At 49.7% G+C, this 17084-nt stretch overlaps 1 protein-coding gene across 3 annotated transcripts in view; it reads left to right on the top strand.

Annotated features, from left to right (window-relative positions):
- Nucleotides 1–12203, top strand: part of LOC119373296 (uncharacterized) — a 70688-nt gene extending 58485 nt beyond the window's left edge. For all 3 annotated transcript variants that reach the window (XR_005179808.2, XM_049420322.1, XM_037643320.2), the window contains exon 5: nt 11777–12203. Coding sequence is in view for 2 of the 3 variants with exons in the window: in XM_049420322.1 (XP_049276279.1) it covers nt 11777–11970 (194 nt within the window). In the remaining variant the exon portion in view is untranslated. The remainder of the gene's footprint in view (nt 1–11776) is intronic.
- The last annotated feature ends 4881 nt before the right edge of the window (nt 12204–17084 follow it).

A 17084-nucleotide genomic window follows, 5' to 3' on the forward strand; every position in this document is an offset into this window, starting at 1 on the left:
TTGTGAGGCGTGCTATGCGATAGTCCACTGTACTCAGGCGGTCAAGGACAACGAATGATCCGGTGTATTGGGCGAGCAGTTTTTGGCACTAGCCACGCTTGCACAATGGCTTCTACACGAGCACAAGTTCTCCTACATCATCGGTGACGTGCCGGTGCTTGCTGTGGTAACGGATTTTTTATCTGTCTTGCGAAGCTAGAGTGCGCAAGCGGGCAAGGCGGGGAGCTTCTTCATCGAGACACAGAGTTTCTGCTAAAGAAGGATCGTCACGATCAGAAAAGGAACATATCGTATCCAGTGTATAAGGTGGGGCTCGAACATAAAAAGAAAGACAGGGCTGCAGCCGGTAGTCTCGTATTGGGCAGTATTAAAGGCCTACGTGACGAACGGTAAGACGTCATCCCAGTTCTCATGATTGGATGCAACGTACATTGAAAGCATGTTCACCAGTGTCCGATTTGTTCGCTCGGTGAGGCCATTCGTCTGCGGATGATAAGACGTCGAGTGTCTGAGTTCCCAGCGACACATACGGAGGAGTTCCTCGACGTCTGCCGTAAACTGACGTCCACGGTCACTTATGATGACGCGAGGAGGTCCATGACGCCATATGATGGAGTGTAGGAGGAAGGAGGACACTTGACTAGCAGATGGCAGATGGCAGGGCGGCCGTCTCGCAGTACCGAGTAAGATGGTCAGCACGCACCACATTCTATCGGTAGCCTTTCGACGAGCGCGGAAAAGGACCTGTTGCAACTTCCGAAGAAGAAGAAGTTGCCATATTCACGCGCGGCTCCATGCCTCAAGACGGATTCTGCTTTGCCCGTTTGACCAGCAGGTCAAGATGAGTTTTCTACCGCATTAAATCCTTTTAAGTTCTTTACCGAAGGCGTTTGTCTCTTCAAAGTGGTGCCGAAACCCGCCGCGAGCCATCGAACGACGGCATCCACAGCAGTCGAGGGCAGACAAGCGTCTGATTACCATATCGACCGGCCAATCGTCCAGACTGCCACGACTGAAACGACCGCCGTCATGGACCCGCATAAAGGCAAGCGCAAAGCTCATCGCACCGTTTTAACGAAGCTAGTAAATGAAATCGAGGCGGCTGTTTGAAATGACGGAGCAAGCTTGCATGTTCAGGTATTCGCAGATCGGTTCGACGGTATCACCGGCAAGCTGAAATCTATTGATCGGGAGATAGAGCCCTATATAACGGGCACCGACAGTAAGCAGGAATTCCTTCGTGCTGCCTAGTACATAGACAAAGGCTGTTACTTACTCGTCCAAACTGAAGTACCGGTTTCTGCAGTTGCAGCCATCGGCAGAACCGGCACCGCCAAACCTAAACTCTACCGCGGCGGATACACCGACTTCTAATCACAGCATAAGGCTTCCTCGCCTGGAACATTTGAAGTTTAACGGAACGCCTCGCAACTGGCCTCCATTTTGGGAACAGTTTCAAACCGTAGATCACGAGAACCCGGCTTTGACGGATGTAGACAAGTTTGCCTATTTGCGATCATCGCTGACAGGCCCCGCCGCTGCTGCTATCGCCGGACTGCCTGCAAGTTCGAGGTGTTATCAAGATGCACGGGCCATTCTCATTGCTCGATTCGCTAAGGAAGACATCATTGTCAAAGACCACGTCGAGCGCCTCATCGACTCACAACCCGTTCGGTCAACAGCAGATGTACGCGGATTGCGTCGCTTGTATGACGACATCGAGGCTAATATTCGTGGTCTCCGGGCATTGAAGATTACAGAGGAGTTGTTCGCAACCGTTCTACAACCGATCATCCTCCGAAGTCTACCACGAGAGCTGGTCCTCGAGTACTACCGGCGTGGCGAACAAATAAACGAACACCCGTCGTCTAGCGGAAACGACGCAGTAGGTGAGCAGACGCCTTCCGCATCGCAGAGCAGCCTACGATCTCTGCTTGACTTTATCAACAGAGGAAGGGAGGCACGAGAACGCTGGAGGGTCCTGGAGCTTTGAAACGGACCGAAACAAGAGAGCTAAACAAACTGAAGCAAGCAGATCATACCAGAAACCGTTCAAATAGAGCACGTCGAAACAAATAGCACAGACTTCAGAGTACCACACACGAACTGCCTGCCTCTTCTGTAACAGCGACGAACATGCTACCGAACATTGCAAAGCCGCGCTTACCATCACAGACAAGAAGACCAAGCTTCAGCAAAACGGGCGCTGCTTCAGATGTACAATGAAATCTCATCTGGCGAAGGATTTCCACAGAAAGGTCAGCTGCCTTAAATGCCATCGACGACACGCGAAGACCATGTGCGAGCCAAGCGTCGTGGGTTCCAATTCTGAGAGTGCGGCCACACCCCTTCAGATGCAGCGGTCACGGGACAAGGACTGATTTACCTTCAAAGAGCGATCGTACATGTGTCTTCCGGTCGGACAAGTGCTGTCGCGCGCATTTTTTTTGACGGTGGAAGTCAGACAACGTTCGTGACAAGCCGACTTGCGAAACGACGCAAGTGCAAAACAACAGGCCATGAAAATTTGTCAGTGGGATCCTTCAGCGGCCATAACAACAAGCGAAGCTTTCGAAAGGTTATGCTGCACCTCCAGGGCACAAATGAAGTCTCAAGATACAGCATAGATGCACTTGTCATTGAGAAGATTTGCAATCAACCGGTTCCAGTACTTCAAGGCAGCGAACTGAAAGAAATGTCAAACCACGGCCTTATAATTGCTGGTTTCGACTTGGCAGCTAGTCGCGTTAACGAGACGTCAATAGAGCTTCTAATTGGAGCCGACCACTACTGGTAACTTGTGACAGGCCAAACACAGTCCTTAAACCAAGGTTTAAGGATAGTGGAAACAGTTTTTGGCTGGACAGTTCACGGACCAGCTACAACCCACTTGACAGAGCTGTGCACGGAAGCTGTGGTTCTGAACGTACAAGATGGCCCTATACACGACGCAATCGAACAATTTTGGAATGTTGACTCCGTGAGAATGGAATCACCACACAACGAGGACGATCATGTTCTGACATATTTTAAGGAGACCGTCAACCAAGTGAACGGTCGCTATGAAGTAAGACTTCCGTGGAAGACGGATATTCTATGCTATGACAACAAGGCCGCAGCACAAAGGCGGCTAAGTCAGATGACAAGGAGGCTTCTTCGAAACTCTGAGTTATTGACAACGTATAAGGCGGCCATCTCCAAGTACGCCAGTGATAATATGGCCGAAGTGGTCGACGACACAATAATCACAAAAGGCCCAATATGTTATATGCTCCACCACGCCGTGATCAAAGAAGACACGTCAACGAAGACACGTGTCGTCTTCGATGCTTCTTCACATGCTGGGAATCGAGCCCACAATCTTGCCGCCGCGACGGCAGGCGCCCGACGCCCTACCGACTAAGCTAACTCGGCAGTGCTGGACACGGCACGAACGCGCCTTATATCTTTCACACATTCTCTTTCGCGCGGCGCTCTCTGTTGGCGGTGTAGGTAGGCGGCGCGGCGCGGGGCGGTGGCGCCGTCTGTGAGAGGTCAAAAGAAGTAATGCTTCACGATCGACACTTACTAGCGCTTACTCCGAGATTGCGTGCGATATCGGAGGTCATGGTTACAGTGTCTCGATGCCCGCGAGGTACACTGGCCGCGCTAGCGTCGCCGAGGCACCCTGGACGCAGTTACGTTGGTTACGTTCTTTCTTTGCCTTTCGCTTCGTGTTAGCGTGCGTCGGCTCATCGGAGTAGTGCAGCTTCCACATGCACCAACGGGATTTCTCCGCCGCCGACTGCTTTGATTGCGAGAGCACCGACTAACAAAACTGCAGTACGCGTTGCAGAAAGGACGCGATTTCGACGGGCGAATGTCGTACCTTGGTGGAGCGAGACTAGCGCCTGCGAGACAGAGCACAGCGGGACGCACGCGTTTGCGGCACAGGCTACGAACCTCTACCTCCCGTGTTGCTGAAGCGTAGTGTGTGGCAGTGTATGCTTGAGCGCAGGCGTCGGTAACCCATTGCTAGAAAGCGCACACCGTGCCGTTTCTCTCCTTAATTGACGACGCTTTGAAGAAGTGCATACCGGGTACCAATGTTGATTATGAGCTTGTTGATACCATCCTTACACGGGATTCACGATTTGCAGTGTCCAAATATACGTTCACAACGTCAGCTACCACAACGGTTTAATCATGATCACGGGCGTTAGTCGTCGCGATAGAGACATGCCGTCAGCATGGGTGCATCCACGTCAAAACGGTGCTGTAGCTACCAAACACGAATAGACATTCTACAAGCTCTCATATATCACTACACACAATACGCACTACCTCTGTGAAGACACGTTTCAAGTTCGTGTTATACCGATTCCTATGACGGATGGACCTGCCATGTTTTTTTGCATCACTCGTGTTGACGCCACCGACGTGGGGCGCGGACGCGGGACGGCGATAAATGTTCGCGCTTGATGAGGTTTCTAAGGCACTCGCCTTAAAATTATTGGTCCCCTCGCCATGTCTGCTGGTAATCAACGGCCCCTTGAAAGGCTCAATGCGATATGGGGTGCTATGCGGGATGGCGCGTGTTTGGCGAAACTCAGAATCTTTCCGAGGTCTGGTGACAACCCGTTTTAAACGAACTAATTGTACGAAACAGTCACATCCATCTCTCAGCGCGCGCTGCGTTTCATTGTTTACGATGGAACGCGGCGTCACGTCAAAGGCGGTTGACAAAGTTGGGTGGTCCCTTCAAACCAGAGGCATCTTCTTTCATTTGTTTGTCGTTCTACTGAGTGCCTTCTGCACTCAGTAGAACCCATTCTGCACCTATGAAGAAAAGTGTCAGAAACATTTGCCAATGATATTTTCTAGAGGTACGGGTTGTTCAAATTCACTTTCAAGCGTTTAATGCCTGCTCTAAATGTCCTTTAGAATAATCAGAACCGTGTTGTAAGGTGCTCGGCCGGGGCTGATCACCGAGGCCACGTGTACAATCGTAAAGGCCGACCTCTACATTCTAGCGCGTTGCTAGGCCGGCGCGCGCCCGCTTCTTCATTGTCTGCTCGCTCCCCGAGCACGTGCGCCCGGTTGATTATCTAGTTAGCTTGGTGGTATGGCTACCGAATTAAGTCAGGAGATGCTATGGCCAAGCTAATTAAGCCAGGTCGTACTGAGACTGAGCTAATTAAGCCATATCTTACTAACACCGTGCTAACGAAGACGTGTCAAGCTAGGGCCAAGCTAATTAAGGCGACGTTATTTGGGAACGGGTTCATTAAAATGAAACATATTAATGCATTGCTAATTATTGTAATGCTAAATATGATTACGCGAATTAGCTTCATACTAATTAAAGCCTTACTCATTAATATACGTTAATTAAAAGAATGTCAATTAACACATACCTATTCAATATTACATTGATTAAGACAAATTAGGAGATAACTAAATAATACCACCAAATCAGTGACGTATTTCCGTCACAAATATAACGTTGATGAAATGCACGCTAACGAATGAGAGAAAAAAACTGTAAGAAGAAGTTCTGCCGCTGGGAATCGAACCTACGACCTCTTGATCCGAGACGAAAGGCGCCCGGCGCTTTACCAACTAAGCTACCGAGGCAGATTCGCGACGCTCCACAAACGTGCCTCATATCTCTCACACATGTTAGATCACACATGCGGTCCACTATAAATGAGGAAGCTGTTGAGGAAGCGTGGGTTGGTGCAGTCGGGGTGCGAGGGGTGTGAGGGTGTCAAATAGGAGTGCGCGTGCCCAACAGATGGTTCGCAAGAAAGAAAATATGGAGGGGCGCGCGCTCGGCACGGTGCTCTCTGTTGGCGGAGGAGGAAGAGGAATAAACTTTATTGACAATGAATGGGAGTGGGAATGGGGGAGCCAGGCTGGACGGGGGGCTAGATTGGGACCCAGGGGCCGCTACACTAGCAGACCAGTCTGCTGGCCTGGTCTGTATGTGCCAGTTTGTGCTCTTTAAGGACATCTCCCAGGCTTCTAATGAGGGAGATGGCTGCAAGAGCTCCTCGGGGAGTGGGGGGGGGGGGGGTGGCGGGGCGGGATGGTGCCGCCTTCCGTGAGCGGTCAAGTGAAGTAATGCGGCATGACACTTACTAGCGCCGATAGGGAAAAATTCAGCGATGACGCAGATAATGCATGTCCTCCGAGATCTGCCGGCGCGTAATTTCGGACGCCATGGTTAAAGCGTCTCGACACCAGCGAAGTCATGGCTGCGCAAGCATCGGGCAGTCGCTCTAGACGCAGTCACGTTCTTTACCTGTCGCTTCATGTTAGCGTAAGACAGCTCGTTGTCCGAGTTGTGCAGCTTCCACATGCACCAATCGTGTTTTTCCACCGCCGACTGCTTCGAGTGCGATAGCACCAACTAATAAAACTGCTGCAATAAGCGCTGCAGAAAGGCAACGTTGTCGACAGGAGGATGCCGTGCCTTTGCGGAGCGAGACAGAGGCCAGCGGGACGTGGAACGCCTGCACGCGTTTGCGGCGAAAGCTACGAACCTCTGCCACCCGTGTTGCTGAAGCGCAGTGTGTTAGTGCATGCGTGAGGATAGGCGTAGGTTACTCTATTACTCGGGAGCGCACGCCGTGCCGTTTCTCTACTTAATTGACGACGCTTTGAAGAAGTGCATAGACGTCAAACTCTGCCAAGGTGGCGCTGCGAAAAACACCGCCACCAGCGCCCTCATTGCTGCCCTGGCGCTAACTGGGTAGTGCAAAGAGAGCTGTACGCAAATGAATGTGCATAGGCCACAATATAATCCCCCTCTTTCGTTGGTGTGAAGGCGCGGTTTCCTGAAAATGAAGGACCTGGAAAGCTTTTTCCGCCAATCCACGCTTCAGAAACAAAGGAAGCTGATCAAAGCGAACTGCGAGTACAATGCAAAACAAGTTTTAGCAATTCCGGCGCGCTGCAACTCGCAAGTACAAGCGAGCATCGCACGACATCGAGTTCGAGGCAAGCCCTCCGACATGCGTTCTCTAGCGCCTAAATGCATCAAAATTGGGTATATACGTAATGCCAAAGCGATAAGATACATACACGATCAATTTACTTAGGTATGTGTCTTACGATCAGTGGTACAAAACCCGCTTTACCAGGGACGAATGGCCCCGGCGATTTTCGCCTTTTCAGTTGCATTCTCCCTTAATGCATGTCTCGCTTCTTGTGCATTGGAGCTGTCTTATTACACATCCTCAAGTGGTACCTTGATGGTCGTCTTCCGTTTGTATATACTGCAAATAGGTATACGAGCGCGTCCACTTTCGCGTTGTACAACCAAACGCAAAACCGTGGCCTCCGAGATAGATACGGCCACCGCGGAGGCCACAGGCAAACGAAGCCTGAAGGTGGTCACGACCAGCATTTTGCGATTTACTTCTATGACACACGTGTTAGCTATAGATTTCAATACAGGAGAAAGTGCCTCAGATCAGGCTGGCCGACGTTTCGATAGGGGACCTATCTTTGTCAAAGGCGCCTTGTCATCCCTGGCGTGTTAGTTTTATGGGGTTAGTGATGACGTCATGTCCAGCGGCGGCGCGTCTGTTGCTGTTGGTAATTTCTACCTGGAAAGAGAGAAACTCGAAAGCAGAGGAGTGTAGCCCTTGCCACATTTCAAGAGAGTTTGCGAACACGTTCGGGTCTGCCATGTCAGAGTTAAAGGTAGCTGCAAAGAAAGAAAAAAAAACGAAAAAAAAAGGGGGGGGGGGCGGGTATAACCAAGCGAGAGGGCGAGTGCAGCCATCACAAAGAGCTGCAGAAGGTGGTGAGGAAGGAAACTACAGGCGGGGAGAAAAACGTTTAAATGTTTAAAAACGTTTATATGTCCGCCAAGGAGCTGCAGAAGGTGGTGGGGAAGGCAGCTACAGACGACAAAAAAAAAAGAAAAGAGAAAAAAAAAGGTACTCGGGCGGCGTACGTTTAAAATGCCGCCTGCCTACTTTAAGTGATATTGAAAGGGTTGCCTGAAAAGCAAGCTCCTGCTTAATGGGTGAAGTTTTTTTTTCGTTTTTTTTTCTTTCTTTGCAGCTACCTTTAACTCTGACATGGCAGACCCGAACGTGTTCGCAAACTCTCTTGAAATGTGGCAAGGGCTACACTCCTCTGCTTTCGAGTTTCTCTCTTTCCAGGTAGAAATTACCAACAGCAACAGACGCGCCGCCGCTGGACATGACGTCATCACTAACCCCATAAAACTAACACGCCAGGGATGACAAGGCGCCTTTGACAAAGATAGGTCTCCTATCGAAACGTCGGCCAGCCTGATCTGAGGCACTTTCTCCTGTATTGAAATCTATAACGTGTATCCATCCGTCGGCTCCCTTCTTGATCTTGGACCACGTGTTAGCTAGTTAGAACCAGAACTCTGAGCCTTCATAATGTACGCCCCCGATGCCGTGTGGTGACGACCAACTCCGATTAAAGGTCCTCGCGGTGTCAGTATCACGCGTCTTCAGTCTGCCTCTAGCTGCTCACATCGTGTTACACGGCACGCTCCGCGGTCAGAGCCTCTGCTGAGCTTCATAGTAAAGGTTAGCACGGTTCTCCATCAGGGCTACGCGAAACAACAGCAGAGCCACTTTATCACACTTTCGCATGCGACCTGCTGTCGAGAACGCGGGTACTTCGCTTATCCAACACGCTCGCCACGGCCTCTCGCCTTTCTTCTTCATACGACAACTATGGAAATCGGTAAAACTGAACGTTGTTATTCAATCTTTTACGTCCGTGGCAATTCACAACGCAACAGTAGCGTCAATTGCGGCGTTTCTTCGTAGCGTGCGGAGCAGCCTCGTCTGCTGTTGTTTTCGACGTCGTTCTGGTGAGTGATCTAGCAAGCATTTCGGTTTGATGGCGCATCCGACTACGGGAGAGAAATTCGCAGCTCTCGCTCTGAGTGTTAAATGCGCAAACACGCGCGATATCAAGCTCAATCGTTGTTTCGCACTCGCTCGTTGCACCTGTTCCCACAGCAAACTGTGCCACGGAGTCGGTCTTTGTACTACCCAATACTTCTCCGACAGGTGGCGCCACGCGTCTTGACGTCTATATCGATTACCAGTGTTTATTATGTGCTTTTTGATGTTATCCTTGCGCGGGATTTGCCCATACGCTGTGTCCAGGTATACGTTAACAACTTCAGCTACCACAACTGTTAAATGAAATCATGATAATGATCAGGGTTGCAAGGTTTGGCTACTTTGCGCCAATTGGCGACTTTTTAGGCCGGTGCCGGCAGAAAAATGGTCTTGGCTACTTGGCTCCTTTTTGGCTACTTTCTTGTGCCATCTATATATGCAAAATTATTAATATCTGGTGACGTCGCAGCCGCTGGTGTTCTAGTATATGGTGCCAAACGTGGCCGTCAAAGCGTGCTTCCAGTTCCGAAAATTGAATTTGGCACTTTAATTACGGGGATAATGAACTGCCATCAAAAGTATGGCGCAGTGGCCTAAGTAGGCGTAAGGGTCATTGCTGGCGATCAGAATACAAACATCCAAACAAAACTCAAAGTATAAAATGCCTGTGAACCAGGCCTCGAGCGCGCGCACACACACACACACACACACACACACACACACACACACACACACACACACACACACACACACACACACACACACACACACACACACACACACACACACACACACACACACACACACACACACACACACAAATGCTTTTCCAAACCTGGCTGGGACTGAGCGAGAAGTGTTGCATGGGACCTGATTTTGCAGATCACCAATTGCTGAGCGTGGCTTGAAAGCACAATTGCAAGTGAACAGGAACCGAAAGCACTTCGCATCGAGGGCGATCTGCTCTAATCGACATTAGAAATCGGATATCCCACATTTCAAATGAGCACTGAAAAACGAGGATACAAGAGGCAATGGCGGTAACACAAGCGCTAACAACAGTTGTTAGTGAGCGCTTGTGTTGCCGCCTTTGCCTCTTGTGTCCCGGTTTTCTAGCGCTCTCTTTAGAATGTCGTACCAACTCGCCCAACAATCGATTCTAGGATATTCGACGAACTACATGTATCATTTATTAGCCTTAGGTACGGACTGCGATTCTGGATTTGTTATCACGGAAGAAATTATTGCGAAAGTGGCAACAATTTATGCTTAAATGCCAGCAACTGTGATTTTGAGCGCACTCATCATAGCGTAGAATTTCTTTTATTGTCGCAACTTCTTGTCATATCAAGAAAAGCCATGCAAGACGCGCGAAGAGTCATTCCTTAACAGCGCAGACACTAGGTCATCACGCATGAAATCACTGCTAAAGTCAACATTTTATGCTGGAATCTCAGGAATTATGATTTTGAATTGTTCGTGCTGGACATATTTACATTTTCGCCGAAGCGCTTTTACATTTAGTCATTTAAATGAAAATCTGGGAGTGTTTTTCATACATGCCTGGCCACTTTTGGCTACTTTTACTGCACTTGGTTCAAGTTGGCTCCTTTTTAGCAAGCTTTTTCATTTTCTGGCTATTTCTTGCCTTTTAAACCACTAGGCGTCAATAGGCGTCACCACTAGATGTGCCACTAGGCGTCAACATGGGTGCGTGCATCAGCGTCAAAGGGTGCTATAACTGCCAAAAACAAATAGACATTGTACAAGCTCTCATATATCACTACACGATAAGCACTACTTCTGGAAGACACGTTTCACCTTCGTGATATACCAATTCCTATGACAGAGGGATCAGCCATGTTTTTTTATCTGTAATATTTGATAGAAGCGAAACGAGCTGCACGGGAGTGCTGACTGCGTATGCGCCCTTGTTGCCTTCGAGAGTCAAAATTTCCATGCTACAGGTGGAACGAAAGAACTTGCGCGAAAGAGGACGAACACTCACCACGAAGACGCCTGTGGGAGGCGCGATGTTCATTTGACAAAAAGATAGCGGGACAATCACGATGACGTCTCTGCACTGTCAAAATGTTGACTGAGCGGCGGCGCTGACGCATTCGCATGCGGTGTTCTTTTGAAAATCACCACAAATGCCGCGCATGCGCTTGTGACGCCATGCGCGTTGTTGTGGCCGTTTTTCTCAACGCTGCTCTCGCACACTCCGCACTGTCTTCCTGTCATGACCACCGTAGTGCGAGCTCGGAGCAAACTCGTGTGCCCAAGAAGCTCGGGCGATCCTGCATAGCACCCATGGACGGTGGTATCTTGCGCGCAGTTCTTTTGAATCCCTTCTATAGCAAAATGAGCTATAATTTTCTATAAAATTCTCAATTCTAAATTTTCTACAAAATGAGCTATAATTTTCTATAAAATTTTCTGAGACGGGCTTGAGGTCAGGGACGACGAGATGCATTTTGCTCACATTTTCCTATACTGTTCACAACAGAGATTGCTCGGGTCGTCGAGTACCAACTGTACATGCTTTAAAGAGCGCTCCTGACAGCATATTTGATGTCGAGCGCGCTGCAGTAAGCACGGAAAATGCCATTGTTGACGCTCGATCTCTCTCTATTTGTAATCACATATTTCCCCAACCCAGTGCAGGGTAGCATACCGGATACTACCATCTGGTTAACCTCCCTGCCTTCCTCTCCCCTCTCTCTCTCTCCTCAATCGCTTAATGCTATGACTTTAACTGAAACTGCGATGTTACAAAAAAAGATTTTTTTAGAGCATTGTGCTTGAAGATGTCGAAGTAGGATGTAGATCAGCGTTTTCATAATTGTAGATGAGTTACTGACGTAATTTTCTTTTCTTTTATCCAGGTCAGAAGAAGTATGATCTTCGTGTCCGGAATTCGTCCGTTCATGTGGCTCCCAGTGGAAAATGTTTGAAATATTTCAACTTAAAAGCGAAAGGAAAACAGCACAAGCTATATAAAAACTACTGCCAATACTTACTGCACCGTCCACACGAAAATAAATTCCTCTGTAAGGAAGAAAAGAACCCTGCGATTTGAAGCAGCGCATAATTTCTTCAAAAATACACCACAAAGTAATGAAGGCATCCACGAACGGCGAATATACAAGCAGTGGAACTGAAGTTGACTTTGATGGATCGTTTCATCCTACCCAGAGCGGGGAACACTTGTTCAAGAAACGATTTACGTTGTTTTGTCAAATTCTGTATTTCAGTTTATTTGTTAGTTCGTAAAAACGATTTGTGTACTGCGTGACAACAAATTTTAAGTACTAATAAAACCAACAAAAACTACACCTTGCAAATCTCAACTGAGTGACTAGAGCAGAAAAAGTTGTTAGTAGTACTACGCATGACGTATTATTTTTCGGCGTGAAATGAAAAAGGAAAGGGCAGTTGTCCTCACTTTCTTGCGCTGTCCTCTCCTATTACACGAAAACAAAATCACGCAACATCCACGAAGTGTATGATGATTGAGGAGCTGGCTCGGAGATAATCGGGTAAACCGTGAATGCTATGTACAATTACTATACCCCCATATAAAGACGTCACACGTTGTTATAGTAGCGATTGTGGTCATGTTGTTGTCGAACCACGAGCCGTCGCAAACCTTGCAGCTGTGGCCGAACGTGTGGTCGAGGAAATTGCGCTTGAAGCGCGTCGGCGCCACCAACTTCAGGTAGCGACCGCTTTCGGCGCTTGGCCGCTGCATCCCGAGCCCGTACCTCTTTGAGGTTCTCTTGCCATTGATGTGAAAAGACATCTGACCCTACCAGGCATTGTGAAAATGAGATGTTTGCGGAGTCGTTATAGAGAGCCCAAACGTTGAGACCGCCGTGCATGAGCAAAACATGCCAGCATCCTATTTCGATCCTATTGGCATTCTTGTCCGTCCTGAAATTACGAAAAGATGTTTATATGGTTGTGACTAACATATCAAGATGAAAAGGAGGAAACACGCTTAATTTATAACAACGAAACTGTTCTTCGTCGAGGTTTTCCCGGGACTATCGGCGCAACGTGGCTTGCCGCTGCTAGCGGGTACGTGCCACAGAAATTGGTCAAGCCCCACTAGTCACCTCCTGCCCTCTAAACATGAAGAAGTTGTCTATAACTGGCCTGAACGTCACAGCGAACTAATGGTTATGTGCCCCAGAAATTGGACAAGTTCCACTACTCTCCTCAGGTACACTATAAATGCGGAAGTTATCAGGTCCATTCGTTTCACCTGCACATCGTGAACCGGTTCACGGTGGCGCTGCACTCCGGTATTCGTTTCACAAGTTCAACATGGCGGCGTCGGCACCGCGGTATTCGTTTCGAAAAAGTGCAGCCGTGGTGCAAGGCTAGTTCACAAATTCCCTGCACTTACTCATGAGGTAGTGCCGAGTCCGTGCAGCACAAAATGGCTGGAGCCGCAGCAGACGACGCAGCCGACTGCATTCGTGGCCATTTTAACGGCGCCCAACAAATACGTCAGTGAACGTTTTCCGGTGGTTTTAAATGCCAGGGAGCGTAAGCGGCGGCGAATTTTACGAATCACAACCTCCGAGACAACCGACGATAGCAGAGGTAGCGTGGCTAGCAGAGGGTTTGCACGACATCTGCACTCTCGCATTCGTTTCGGCATCTCGTCGCTGCTGCACTTTCTGAAACGCTCCCTGCACCACGACGCAACTCAGACGTCACCACCATGAACCAGTTCAGGTAGTGCAGGGTGAATCGAATGGACCTATCGAAAAAGCGTGCGTTGGTGCCGTCGGGAAGAGGGGGGTGTGGGGGTGTCCAGTAGAAGAGCGCGTTCCCAACAGATGGTTCGCGATAGTGAAAATATGGGGATGCGCGCGATCTCTCTGGAATTTTCGGCGATGAGTAATGTCGCGCGCTCTCAAGGACGTCGTTCTGGTCTAGAATCCCGCGCAAGAGATGCCGTAGCCAAGCGCGTACGCGATATCATCGTCCCGCGTGCGAGCCCTGTCGTCGATTGCTGCTCAAGCAGAGAGGAAACGCCCCGCCCGTCTCGAAGGAGCATAAATGCGCGTCGGCGGAGGGTGGGCTATTCGCGGCGAGATCGACCTATAGGTGGCAGTACTGTCACCCCGCTAGTGTGCATACTAGTTTCGTGTGGTGTGTGTAGAAGTGCACGGGGCTTCTGTTTTCACATCGCGATTTTGTGTTCCGTACCCGCTGAAAACTCTTCGTTATCGATGGTGAGGTTTGTTCGGTGCCACAATGCCGCACATACTGCACAGAGCCAGCGATAAGCTTCCATTTTTATCCGACTGACGCGGAACGTCGCCGACTGTGGCTCGTTAGGCTTCGTAACGGCAGGACGCCTTCCAAGTACGCGATGGTGTGCAGCAAGCACTTCGACGACGGTGCATTCGCATTCGCAGACGAGAAAGAATGGTGAGTAGTCAGAGATAACTTCGCTGATGTGTGCATTTATATGCTTGTTGCTGCTGTGCACTACGAGCGTGAAGACGGTCGCAGTAAGCGAACGCTTGGGGAAGCTTCCCTTTGCTTTGATTCTCCTACACTTCCGCAGGAAAATAAAACCAGAATCAATTGAGAAAGAAGAAAATTAATTCATGGAATTAATTCTTTGTCATTCATGTACCGTCTGCGCTGTGAATGCAAAGTTTGTTCGCGCTCGGCTATGAGTCTGTTTAAACGAGAGTCCCCGAGCCGTTTTGTAGTTCGCGCATGTTCCATTGTGTTTACACGGCCGCGAGAACAGTTCTCAATATTCCGCAGGGCAAGTACGTGCACCGAAACGCGGCAAGTGTGCATGCATGATCTCTTGCATAGTAAAGGGTATCGTTTTATGAGCCCTCACTCGCCACGTAAACGATGAAAATGCGCGAGCGAGTTTATCGCCACTGCTGATCTTGATGAATATATTTTTCTCGCTCGCTCTCTTTTTTTCAAGGGTTTTCGCGGAAGACATTGAGGCCTCACGCACTTCCCACACTGAACCTGCCAAAGCGCAAATTTGACAGGCATAAGCTACCTCGCAAGTGCACGGGTGTCTTTGTATACATTTTGCCACAAGTTATAATTGCGCAAGGCAACTCAGTTTTCCATATTCTGTTCTGTTTAGAACACTGATCTTTAGAACACTGATCTTATTACAGTACATATACAGCCGATTAAGGCCAAATGCTTCTTTACATCGTGTTAGGCATACGTACGAGCGGTTAAAGTTGCACCAGCGCAACGGAAGAAACCGCCTTTTGAGGCCCTGCATGACGTACGCGCACATGCAAACACAACGAGGCTAGCAGACGACGCATGGAGCAATCCAGACTAGGCGCGCTTTAGCCAGTAGCCGCCAGGCGGCGACTCCGCTCGATCTCGCGGCCAATATCGCTTGAGTAGCAACTGTCATCTTTCTCGACATATATATATATATATATATATATATATATATATATATATATATATATATATATATATATATATATATATATATATATATATATATATATATATAACGAACGAAGGTCCGCAGCGCCGATGAGAAACGAGGACCGCACTTACGGTTCATAGTTCGTAGACTGCGCCATTTTAATGAAGAGAAAAGAGACAACGCGCGTTCCTGGGCCGGCTGTTCTTATCCTGCCTCTTTCTCTACTTCGCCCAGTCTGCCCACGCGGGTGTCCCTCTTCGTCCTCACACTCGGCCATGACTGCGAGGGCGCGGAACAGCCGCAATGTGTCTGGTGGGCGGTGTTTGCTGCATCGTGGTGGTCGGTCACGACGACGCTGAAACTTGTTTGGTAGACATGCCAGAAGTTTCTCAGGTGGGCTACACTGGCTGTATCGCGGTGGTCGGCGAACTCTACACTCTCCGACTTTGCAGAGCAAGCGGTTTCATTCTCCTCTGGTGGACAGACTTGGCACTTTTGCAGTATTCCAAGTTGACTGCAACGACGCGGCTTGGCTCGTCGATCTGCCGTAAGGGGGTCTTGTTGGTGACCCAGGCTGCGATGTAGTGGTCGTCGCACGTCTAGCAGACAATCGTTGTGCCGCCTCAGCTTGACGCTCTGGTCTTTATCCGCGTTTGCGTGCAGAGCCGGCCAACACTCGCGCAACGCAGAATGCATGCGAACTCGGACAGGCAGCGGGACGGGATCGTCGTGATTTCACAGAGCAGCCTCTTCCTCGCTGTCATCGTACTCTTTTGCCAGAATGAAGTGCGTCGCGTCATCAGCAGGCTCGCACGCCATGTAACCGGAATTGTCAATGCCGACACCGTTTGCATCGATAGGCCCGGTGATGTTGTCGTCAGGAGATCTTGATGAAACGGCCAGATGTTCCACGATTATGACTTCGTTTGCATTGGCTTCTGCGAGTGAAACGCTCGCACACTCGGTCAATGACTGCCGCGATTTCCGGGGCTGTCACTTCCAAGTAAGGGTCGAATCTCAAGTGTCGGTTGGTCCATCGTTTCCAACTTGTTGTGAGGAAACTGACGTCCCACAGCAGGCTGACGACTCCGTGCGCTCTAGTGCTGACCAGCTTAGAGGTCGCATCGGCGGCCGCTGTGAATGGGATGTGGTCTCGGCGTCTATCCGGGATGGTATGGTGTCAGATACCGAGGCAAGGTCCGAGGCAGGAAGTGGTGTGCCTGGTTTCTGATGTATGTGTGTACCAGGACAGGTTGTTAAACTGCCTGCCGGTGAGCTACAATGCACAGTTGCAGCCTCGAGGTGGTTCTCCTTCTGAGCTCCATCCTCGGCAGCAGTCAAGTTGGACTCGATGGTCGTATAGAAGTTGTAATGAATACGTCCAACAGAAGCTATGAGCTTGTTGCTCCATTCCGCCCAGGACTGCTGAGCACACCTTCGTATCGATGCCACGCCGCGGCACCATTCCGAAGGCGGTCAGTGGTGACGCACCATTCCTATCGGTCCGTCCACGCCTCGCGAGCTCCAAGAGCGTTGACGGTGGCCACCCAGTTGCCGGAGTCGTCCTGGAAACTTGGAATTCCGGCAGTTCGCAGGCAGCCGGTGATGGTGATACGGTAGGCGAAACTCCGGAGCATGACGACGCCAAGCAGCCGAGTTGGTATGAGTGCTCCGTGAGGACATAGCGGAGCTTTCTGCAGCTCTCGGGTGAGCTCTCTTCATGGTCTTGCGAGGCGGCGGCG

This window comes from Rhipicephalus sanguineus, chromosome 11 (assembly GCF_013339695.2).
Source record: "Rhipicephalus sanguineus isolate Rsan-2018 chromosome 11, BIME_Rsan_1.4, whole genome shotgun sequence".
NCBI lineage: Eukaryota > Metazoa > Arthropoda > Arachnida > Ixodida > Ixodidae > Rhipicephalus > Rhipicephalus sanguineus.